This window comes from Mastigoproctus giganteus, chromosome 5 (assembly GCF_048544385.1).
Source record: "Mastigoproctus giganteus isolate SK-2022 chromosome 5, ASM4854438v1, whole genome shotgun sequence".
Lineage (NCBI taxonomy): Eukaryota > Metazoa > Arthropoda > Arachnida > Uropygi > Thelyphonidae > Mastigoproctus > Mastigoproctus giganteus.
In genome coordinates, this window is record NC_143579.1 from 27749382 (window position 1) to 27761586 (window position 12205).

General features: G+C 35.7%; 1 protein-coding gene across 1 annotated transcript in view; it reads left to right on the forward strand.

Moving 5' to 3' along the window:
* The first annotated feature begins 295 nt into the window (after positions 1-295).
* The window catches only part of LOC150085265 (ubiquitin-conjugating enzyme E2 Q1), a 187225-nt gene continuing 175315 nt past the window's right edge, over positions 296-12205 (forward strand). The window contains exons 1-2 of the mRNA XM_090373119.1: positions 296-364; positions 455-635. Coding sequence (XP_090229245.1) covers positions 360-364; positions 455-635 — 186 coding nt within the window. The 5' untranslated portion in view covers positions 296-359. The remainder of the gene's footprint in view (positions 365-454; positions 636-12205) is intronic.

Sequence of the window (12205 nt, forward strand, 5' to 3'; positions counted from 1 at the left end):
TACCTTCAGCAGTTCCTGAATATAACAGGTATTTTTATGCTAGGTACAATAATCAGTTTTTGATAATAAAATGGGAACAGTAACGAAGCCAACTAATACAGAACTAATTATATAGAAAATACTTGGCAAAACTGTTGTTAAGTCAGTAGCGGGAATCGAACACGAGATACTTTGGTATCAGCGGACAGGTGCGCGCGATGCTACCAACTCGGCCACCCGTGGGCCACAGAAGACTTACAAACCTAAATCGTGCAAATTGGAGTATTAAAATTGCGCATGCGCAATACCAATCAGCGCCATATTGTTAGTAGTAAGCTTGGTGGTTTGTAGGTTATGTTGTAGGGGACAGTGAGGTGCTTATGCTGTACGTATATATGTGAATTGTGATTTGATTGTCTGTTTTTTTGTTGTGTTAGCGGTTTTCTTTTTAGAATTTATTTTCACCCTTTCTTAGATGTGATGCTGATAATGCCATGGCTTGTTTAAATACTCTGAAGCAGGATATTAAAACTTTAGAATCATTATTTCCAAAGAACCACGAAAGGTTTCAGGTTGTGGCTGCTTCTGTTGATGAATTGACTTGTCGTTTTGTGGGAAGAAACGGAAAGAAGTTTGAAATACACGCTAATATAACAGTAAGTAGATTAGTTTATTGTCTTGGGATCAACTTTTTTATACTGATGTGTAGTCAAGCATGTTTGAAGTCTTAACAGTTTTTTTTATGACTTCATTCGAACCACTCCAGTTACCAAGGTGTTCGATTGTCATAATATTGGCATATTAATTAGTGTGCTTTTATAGATTAACTGGGTCGTAAATGGCAGTTGGGATGATCTGTTATACATATTAAGTAATTTTGAAACTTATGGTTAAGCATTGATTTAGATTTCATTTTAAAGTGATTGTAACCCAGTTACTGACACCTTAACTTTTTTTTTTCCCCCAGGTCTAATGGCGTTGTTTGTGTTAGCAGATATCGCATACTTTTTTTTAACACGTTTTCATTTAGTAAAATTTGTTTCATAATTTGAAAGTTGTAGTTTAAATCTTCTTTGTAAATACCGAAGATTGGTTTTATTGTAACTGACTTTTTAGTTAAGTAAAGAAACGATCTCCCTCTTGGATTCTGTATAATTTACATTTACAATGTTAAGTTGAGAGAGCTTTTTTTGTGTGTATAATGTAGCCTGCCGGATGAAATTAATATATGAACTTTCACCTGATTTCACAATTTTCATTTTATTTCGCTGTGAGTGAGTTACAGAAATTGGAACTATTGTGAGCAGTTGTTATACACATCAAAGTCAAAGGTGTTATACGTATACCTTTGACTTTCCATTATGTCATTAGATGTGTATAAGGTTTATTGAGAAGTATCAACTGTAATCGTAATAGTTGGTGTGGTTGGCTCATATTACATTTGAATTGGTTTTTGCTGCCACAAAGCAGCAAAACCAATTTTTGCAAAGTTTGCAGTATTTGTTATTTAAATAAGGTGGTTATAATATTAAACACCTTTGTATTATCAGTATCTTAATAAATTTGAAAATTGCTTTATTTACAATGTCGGAAATTGTAATGAAGTAGAATGTGTATGTTTTGTGTACACACACATATGAAAATACTATAAAGTTAGATAAAATAATATTTAGAGAGAATAATATATGTGAAAACTACAGTAAATAAGAATAGGGGTGAAACTTTAGAACAGGGTCCCCCTTCCAAAATAGTGGCAAGAAGAGGAAGAAAGCAATGATTGACATGCTTAACCTGCTATGGTTAGTGTTACTTAGGGTGTTTATTCCCCCACCACTGTTTTTAAATCGGAACTCGTTTTCCTATTTTAATACAGCAGGAAAGGGGGGATAAGAGTGATTAGGGTGAGAATCCCCCTCAGTCTTAGGGGGATTCTCACTCTAAGACTGAGGCATTCTGGAGGGAGGACCCTATTCTAAAGATCAGCCAGGAAGGTAAACCGAGAATCTCCATACACCCAGTTAAACGTTAAGCCTGCTGATTGCATAAACATATACAGGCGCTAGACAAAAAAAAAGAAACACTTGTGATAAGAGTTACAAGTTTGCACTAATATTGTGTTGAACAACCCTTTACTTTTAAAACAGCTTGTATTTTATGTGGAATGGATAAAAATAAATCTTGCACTATTTTAAGAGGAATATTGGATAATTATTCATGGAGGAACATTTGAAGCTGCTTGAGTGACAAAGGTGGCAGAAATCTGCTTCTCACTCTCCTCTCCAAATAACTTTTATGTCTGGTGATTGTGTGGACCATGCCTAGGCTCAGTTTGTGCTCCTCACCCAAGACTAGATACACCTGGCTGTGTATATTGGAGTAGTATCATCTTGAAACATGGCATTGTTTATAGGAAACTGTTTGCACCATGTGATGAATGAACCTAGTCACTCAGAATATCAAGTTAAGCAGTGGCAGTAATTTTCCCATTCAGGGTATTGATTGGATTTAAAGAATATCAAGATACTGCTGCCCAAACTACTGTTCTTCCTCCACGTTTGACAGTTGGCACAAACCAGTCAGGATGATGTGCTTCCTTTGGCATTTGCCAAATATAAACTCTCCCTGATGTTGGAAAAAGTGTTAATGATGATTCATCTGAAAATGACGTTTCCAATCATCAAGTGTCCAGTTTTATGCTCCTTACACCATTGCATCCTCTTTCTAACATTACCATCAGCATTGAGTGGCTTGGCAATAGTGGCTTTGTCATAAATTTCAGCTTTTTGAAGTTCTCACTGAACTGTTTTGCTAGAAATTGGTTTGCTGAGACACATTTTAGTTATGAAGCATAACTTCATAACTGGATTGGCACGATTGCAACACTGTGGTACCTGCCCACCCACTGACAATAGGCCAACGAGTCTTGAAACTTGCCATCTGGGTGGTGATGCCCACTGAGAATCAGTAACAGTAACTTCACTATTGAAGCATTACTTAATCAAGGCAGTGAAATACATGGTAACACATTGTGAAGGTAGTCACAATATGAGATAATTAAATCGATGCCTTTACACTATGATTGTAGTTTACTTTTATGAGCTAACTATGGTATTCACACCGATATTTTATTTTATTGTATACTAATGGAATGAGTACTATTGTGATAACAATAGTAGTAGTAGTGGAAAATGATGCAAGCTTATATAGTACCAGCAAAAAAATAAAGAAAAAAACCTACATACTTCATTGATCCATACCCTCAAAGAATTTGTCTAGTTCTTCCTTGAATTCATTCAGAATATCCACTTCCACAATAAAAGACGGAAGCCTGTTTAACAATCAACCACCTGCTTTCTGAAGGCAAACTTACGCACATCTGTTCTGCAACCATCCTTTCTCATGTTGAATTTATGCCCCCTTATGTGTGTAGTGTCATCAAAAGGAAGAATGCCATTAACATTCATCTTAGTCAATCCATTCGAGGCCTTAAACACATCATTCAGATCACCCCGCAGGTGCCTAGTCTCCAGGTACTGCAAATTGCAGAATGAAACCTTTCTGTGTGAGAGTACACGTTTGTTCCCTTCACCAATCTGGTTGTCCTCTGTATCTGTTCCAGCAGATCTACATCCTAAAGTGAGGCCTTCAGATCTGTACACAATACTCAAGATACGGCCTGACCATGGTCTTGTACAAAGGGATAATCACCTCCTTATATTTGCTAGCAAAATTACTGTATATCATTGGCAAAACCCCATTAGCAGACCTGGCAGCATATCTCCACTGCTCAGCCCATCGATCCAATTTTCCAAGATCTTGTTGCAGTAGCATGCTGTCATTAACTACCCTGCCAACCTCTGTATAATCTGAAAACTTAGACATTAAGCCTGATATTTCTTCAGGCTTAATGTGTAAGTTTTAATATAATTAATATATAATATTAATTATATTATAAAGATATAATATAATTAATAAACATTAAAAACAACAATGGGCCCAGCAATGAATCCTGGGGGACTCCACTAATAAAATTATTCAATGAACAGTAGTGCTCATTGATAACCACACTTTGTCTTCTTCCACTTAACCATCCCTTTATCCATAGCAGTAACTTGCTCTTAATGCCACATTGCTCTAGTTTGTGTAGAAGTACCAAAAGCTTTCCTGAATTCCTTTTTTTTTTTTTTTTTTTTTTGCATTTTTGACAGACTTCCAAAATTATTATTTGCATACAGTTCCTTGGTCACTGCATCATCTATCCATCAGATTGGTCAGACGAGACCATCTCTTAAAATCATCGAGTGATTCTATCATTTTTTCTTGGAACAGACATTAAGCTAACTAGTCTGTAATTACTCATTTAATCTTTTTGATCCCTCTTTATGAATTTGGGGATACTTTTCACACATCTCCAGTTCATAGTGACCTCCCCTGAATCCAAGGATGCTCTCATAATTATGGCTAAGTGTTTGCTTACCTCCTTTGCTGCAACCTTTAATATAATTGGATAGATTCCATCCATCCCAGGTGCCTTTTTTATGTTCAGCTTCAACAATTTCTCTTCCACTTTTCTTTCAGTTATCACAGTCATTTAGCTCCCTGTTAGTTTAAAAAGCTTCTACCATCCCCCCCCTACCCCAAAGAATTTCTTGTGTGAATGTAGAAGCAAAATACTTATTTAATTTGTCAGCAACCTGAGTAGGGTCATCAACAGTTAACCCATTGACATCAAGTGGCCCAATGTGATTTAACCCCTTCTTTCTACCATTAATATAAGCATAGAAGTCTTTGCTACTTTTTTTTTTTTTTTTTTTTTTGCATTTTTTGACAGAGACTTCTCATAATCTGCTTTATCTTGCCTAACCTCCTTTGTGACTTGATTACAGACTAATATACCATAGGCTTCTGTAACAGTTGATAATTTATATGCATCCCATGCACTTTTCTTTTCTGCTGTGTCTCAGTAGTTCATCTGACATCCCTTTAGGTCTAAGCCTTGAACACTTTCTTTGTTAGATGCCTAGTAGCATTTATGATTACTTCCCTGAATTCTTCTCATTTAGAATTTGCTGTTGGTAACATCATCAGTTGGTCCCACTGCATCATATAAGCCTAGTAGCTTCTATGATTGCTTCCCATTTATAATTTGCTGTTTGTAACATCATCAGTTGGTTCATCTGTATAGAATTTAATGTACTTATACTCCAGAGTATGTCAATCTTTGATGCACTAAAAAAAACTATCTAAAATTTTAAGGTCAACTTATACACCAGGGTAGAAAATTCTATGTTTGAGTTAAAGGCACATACTCAGTATTAGAGATACACGGAATTAATACTAATATATTTACAGCTTTATTTAATGAAAGAGTTGGTTTATGCATGGATACTGCACTTACATCATTTCTACTACCCAGGTAGTATGAATGCTTCGTTTAATTATCTCTCATATTGTGAATACCTTCATGAGTGGCTGAGGTATTGCACTGCTTTGAATAAGTAACACTTCACCAGTGGAGAAGACCTAATGTTACTTATTCTTGGTGGATACCACCACCCAGACAACACCTTTTCGAAGCTTGTTGGCTTACTCATTGGTGGGGAGCAGGTACTCTGTTGATGAAATAGTTACAACCCAGTTATGAAGTATACAACCCAGTATAAGTCCACAATATGAGAGATGCTTGATGGTGTGCGTAGTTTAATCTAAAAATATTTCTTGACTAAATGTCTAAGAGTATGAAAGAGTTGGTTTTTGCATGGATACTGCACTTACATCATTTCTATTACCCAGGTAGTATGAATGCATCATTTAATTTTGTGACCTGCATAAGAGTGTACTGTGTACACTTACTACTTTCTTTACAGTTAGTGTTATAAAGTGCAGTGTTATAAAATGTCACAGTGTAAATTTTTAAAAGAACGGGTAGAAGTAATTGAATTCAAAAGTAGACAGTGGTTCTAAATGCATATTTTAGTGGAATACGCTACTATGTGAGATGTGAAAAATTGTATAAAGGGTGATCCACTGAAAATTCAGGATAAAAAAACAAGTTTACTTATGTATTGAATTGTTAAAAATTTTAAACTGTTTAGCTTGTCATTGTTATTTTTGGTGCAATGACTGCTTAGGCTATTTGCCCCTTGAAACTGTGGTAAAATGCATGTTGTGTATACATGTACATTAACAAATTAAAGGTCATTTTTCGAGATATCTAAAAAATATAAACTAATAAATATATGAAATTTTGTATTTTAAAATTTTTCAGAAATAAACCACAGTTATCATTTGAAAACAACATGTTTTTTTTTTTTTTTTTAATTCTTTTAATATGAATTTGAGTGGCTGCTAAACATTAAATTTTAACCTTCATATATACAGGGTGTTTCAATTAAATGGAACTGGATTCTGTCTCGTGTTTTGATATGAAAACATCTATGGCGGCACTAGAGTAAAATCGATTGGTAATGAAATTTTCTTACGGTAACGGAAGTGACGCAATTGAAACACCCTGTATATATGAAGGTTAAATTTGATGCACTAAAATGCTGTTATTGTGTCACTTCCTAAATGGTGCTAACAATGCTAACTCAGTTACTAATGTTAATTTAGTAGAGTAAGTAGTTGATTCAGTAGAGTAAGTTCATACTGAGATATGGAAATGACGTCACTTCCTAAATGATGCCAACTCGGTCACTAATGTTGATTTGGTAGAGTAAGCAGCAGGTAGTAATATTTTGCAAGAATAAAAAAGTGGGTACTAATATTATGCAAGAATAAAATCTGCTTCTAAAGATTTTGATCAACATCAACCTTCTAAGTAGCATAAGTGAATACGTTTCGATCAAACTGTTAAAAATTTTAAACGACTTTACTCTAATGCCACCATAGATGTTTTCACATAAAATAAAAATCTTTCATGCATACAGGGTACACACGCTGCTTTTATTTAGATATTTGGGTTGAAATTTTTGAATTTGATATTAAAATTGGATTAATTATTACTGTTTAAATGTTACAATTCTTAAATTTAAAATTTTGTCTGTTCAGCTGCAATTTTTTTCAGTGGAAAAGTCATTTCCTGCCCTTGGTTTTGTCTAAAAATGTCATCAGTAGTGCACCTTTTGAAACAAATAAGCTTTTATTTTAAGGGGAAAAAAACCCATTAATATGTATGATCACTCTTCAGTATGTGCATTTGACTAGAACAGCTAGTTGATGAGGGCAGTTAAGTGTCATATCCTCTCATGCTATAGCCATTGTGATATTATTTTTTATTTGGATAACTATTAGTATTAGCAGAGGCATATGATGCAAGAAAGCAAGCTTATGCAGCGTTAGCCAAAAAAGAAAAAACCCTCCCACTTCACTCACCTATTCACTCCAAATGCTTATCCAGCTCAGTCTTAAATTTATTTAAGCTATTAACTTCCACAACAAGAGATGGAGGTCTGTTCCAGCAATCAACTACCCTCTGGCCAAAGGCAAATTTCTGCACATCTATTCTACAACTGTCATTCCTCAGTTTGAATCTGTGCTCCCTCAGGTTCTTAATCTGAGCAAGAGGAAGAATCCTATCAGGATTGAGCTTGCTCAACCTGTTCAGGGCCTTATACACCTTAATCAAATCACCTCACATGTGCCTAGTCTCCAGGCACTCCAATTTTCAGAACTTAAGCCTATCTTGGTAAGAGCACCCCTTTATTCCCTTCACCAATCATATTAGCATTAGTAGAGGCATATGATGCAAGAAAGCAAGCTTATTCAGCATCAGCCAAAAAAAAAAGAAAAAAAAAAAGCACAACCACTACTCCCATTTTACCCCACCGTTCGTTCGAAATACCTGTCCAGCTGAGCCTTAAATTTGTTTAGGCTATCAACTTCAACAACAAGTGATGGAAGTCTATTCCACAAACCAACTGCCCACTAGCTAAAGGCAAATTTCCGCACATCTACCCGACATCCGTCCTTCCTCAATTTGAATTTATGCCCTCTCAGGTGATTATTCTGAGCAAGAGGAAGAATCCCATCGGCATTGAGCATGCTCAAGCCATTCAAAGCCTTATACACCTCTATCAGATCACCTCGCCGATGCCTAGTCTCCAGACTCTGTAATTTGCAAAACTTAAGCCTTTCTTCGTAAGGGCAACCCTTTGTTCCATTCACTAATCTTGTTGCATTTCTCTGTACTCGTTCCAGCAGCTCTACATCCTTCTTGAAATGAGGCCTCCAGACCTGTATACAGTATTCAAGGTGTGGCCTGACCAATGCCTTATACAAGGGAATAATCACATCCCCATCCCTGCTAGAAAAATTCCTGTATATCATTGACAAGACACCATGAGCTACTCTTGCAGCTCGTCTGCACTGCTCAGAGAACTTCATATCTGCCTGCACAATTACCCCCAGGTCCTTTTCATTCTCTACCACTGTCAGCGTAGTACCACAGAGTTGATACGTTGATCTGGGGTTACTGTTTCCCATATGTAGTACTTTACATTTGTCAATGTTAAACTTCATTTGCCACCTCTCAGCCCATCTACTCAACCTTTCCAGATCCTGTTGCAGCAGCATAGCATCAGTAGTGTCCTTAACAACCCTGCCAACCTTTGTATCGTCTGCAAACTTGGATATTAAGCTTGATATACCATCATCTATATCATTTATAAATACAGAAAACAACAATGGACCCAACACTGAACCCTGAGGAACTCCACTAATAACATTAGTCCACATTGAGCAGTGTCCACTGATTACCACTCTCTGTCTTCTGCCACTCAACCATCCCTTTATCCATAGCAGCAATTTGCCTCCAATGCCACACTGCTCCAATTTGTGCAGCAGTCTTCCATGCACAACAGTATCAAAAGCCTTTCTAAGATCCAAATATATAATATCAAAGTTATTCCCTGCATCCAGTTCTTTTGTGACTACATCATAGTATCCAATCAAATTGGTCAGACAAGACCTGCCCTTAACAAAACCATGCTGTGTCTGAGCTATAACTGAATTCTTGTCCAGATGATTCTGCAGTGCTTCTTTAACCAGTGCCTCCATTAATTTTCCTGGAACCGAAGTTAAACTAACAGGTCTATAATTACTTGTCAGCCTTTGATCCTCCTTTGTGAATTGGGATTACATTTGCACATCTCCAGTCTATGGGTACCTCCCCTGAGTCCAAAGAAGCTCTCATAATTATGGCTAGGGGTTTGCTTACTTCCTTTGCTGCCTCCTTTAATATAACTGGATAGATCCCATCCACCCCGGGTGTCTTTTTTCTTTTTTATGTTTATCCTCAACAATTTCTCCTCCACTTTCCTCTCGGTTATTAGAAAATCATCTAGCTCACTGCCAATGTTTACTTCACCTACTACATTCCCCTTCCTGAATAACTCCTCATGTGTGAATGTAGATGCAAAATACTCGTTTAGATTGTTAGCCACCTGAGCAGGATCCTCAACTGTTGAACCATCAACATCCAGTGGACCAATCTGATTCATCCCTTTCCCATGTTGCCCTTCTTTGTACTTGTTCTCCACATCCTTCCAAAAATGAGGCCTCCAGACCTGTACACAGTATTCAACATGTAGCCTGACTATTGCCTTGTAAAATGTTATAATCACTTCCTTGTCCCTGCTAGCAAAATTCCTATATATCATTGACAAGACTCCATGACCTGTTCTGGCAGTCCGTCTGCACTGCTCAGCAAACTTCATATCTGCCTGCACAATTACCCCCAGGTCTTTTTCAGTCTCCACTTCCCTGAGTGTAGTTACACTCATTTGGTACTTTTCTCTTGGGTTACTGCTACCTATATTCGGTACTTTGCATTTGTAAATGTTAAACTTCAGTTGCCACTTCTCAGCCCATTTGCTCAACTTATCTAGATCCAGTTTCAGTAGCATACTGTCTTTACTGTCATTAACAACCATGCCAAATTTTGTATCATCTGCAAACTTGGACATTAAGCCTGATATACCCTCATCAATATCATTGATGCATATGCAGAACAGCAATGGGCTCAGCACTGAACACGGGGAAACTCCACTAATAACATTAATTCGTGAAGAGCAGTGTCCATTGATTACCACTCACTGTTGTCTCCCACTTAACCATTCCTTTATCTATTGTAGCAACTTGCCCTCAATGCCATACCACTCCAGTTTGTACAGCAATCTTCCATGTGCAACAGTATCAAAAGCTTTCCTGAAATCCAAGTATATATCAAAATTGTTTTTTGCATCCAGTTCTTTTGCAACCAGATCATAGTATCCAATCAAATTGGTCACACAAGACCCTTTAACAAACCCATGCTGTGTCTTAACTACTACTGCAGTCTTGTCTAGATGATTCTGCAATGCTTCTTTAACCAGTGACTCCATTATTTTTCCGGAACACAAGTTAAACTAACAGGTCTATAATTACTTGTCATCTTTTGTGAACTCCCTTTGTGAATTAGGGATACATTTGCACCTCCAGGCCCCTGAGTCTAAGGAAGCTCTGAAAATTATAGCTAAGGTTTTGCTTACTTCTTTTGCTGACTCCTTTAATATAACTGGATAGGTCCCATCCACCCCAGGTGCCTTCCTTATATTTAACTTCAACAGTTTCTCCTCTGCTTTGCTCTCAGTTATTTTTTACTTTTGTTTCAGAATTACGCTGAATTTTTAAAACTAAACTGAGGATGGGGAATAACTTTCCCTTTCAGCAAGTGGCAGTTGATTAGGCACAATTTGAATTTAGAAATCATAAAATCTAAATGGTAATTAGCATGGTTTTAATGTAAAATTAAAAAATTTTGACCCATATATGAAAAATGTCCGGACAACAAACAAGCAAACAAACAGCCTAAACTTGAATCTATATAATCTGTGGTTTGTTTATAAATATTTTTTATCTTATCAAAAATTTCAGATTTTTTATTGTTAACTTTATGTATAAGGTATTGAATTAGAGCAGATGTATTACAGATATAAGAAAACCTTAATTAGTTGAATCAGTGTTCTCCCCCAGGACCAATCGAATGGGTGCACTGCCCCACAAATTTAAATGACCGCCTGGCTAAAATTTTAAGTGATTCTTGTGGTACTGCTCACTGATCTCGATCAGTATTAATTCGAACATACCATGTGATCAAGATCAGTGTGACAGGAGCATGTAATGTTAAATTATGCAATTAATTTTTGTTCTGAATCGCTTAAGTCGCATTTATAAATAACAGAAAATTTTATAATATTGTGAAGTATTAAATTTACTTCATAATGCCACCCATCTGGCAAAACTTTCTTGGGAGAACACTGCAAATGTTTCAGAAACAGTCAAAATCACAGACAGGAACTGAATGGGATTAAGGGTATTTTAGTATTATTCTTTTATATGAGACATTGTAAAACAGTATGGAATGTGTCAGTATTTCGCTCTGTGGTATCTCAAAGAATACAGTGGAAGCAAAGCGACATTCTTTCCAATATGCAGATTATGATTGCAAAAGCAGAAACTCTGTAAAAGTTTCATGTGTTTCAGCTAGTAACATAGTAAAATATTAATGTGAAATATTACATTATAGTATATTTTATAGTGTTAAAAAGACGAATTAATATCGGTATATTTGCGGTTTATTTCATATACATTAATTGAATTTTCTTTACTTGCCTTTCCATTCCCAGGAGTTAAGTAAATATCTATAGTCTCACATGAGTTGTTTTTGAAAGATTTATTGCTCTCATGTAAATAAAAATGAGAAAACAAAATACGTTTGTTCAAGACGGATGTTACTCTGTAGGAAGTAAGATGCATACATTTCAAATTTCACATCCTGTGAAAGTATATCAAAAATGAAATAAATTTTGAAAAAATTTATTTCAGATTTTTTTTTTAAAATTTCATTATTATATATAATAACCAAATATACATTAAAAATTTTTTTTAGAGGTATGTGCATGCTTAATTTTAGACTCATAATGGTATTTTACCTGGAAAATGGACCAGACTGATAGATCCAGTCTGTATTTTGTCTAAAACTTGTTTTTTTTTGTTTTTTTTCAATTTTCAACAGTATTAAAACTTTTATTTCTTTGAAAATAGAGCAAAGTTTAAAAAACAGAGCATTTTTTTTAATAAAAAATAAAGCTAAATGAAATAAGCATTGCAATCCACTCAGAAAAGATGAAAAATTTGGTATTCTGCAAGCAGAATTCAAATACCCAAAAGTTTTTTTCCAGAAATT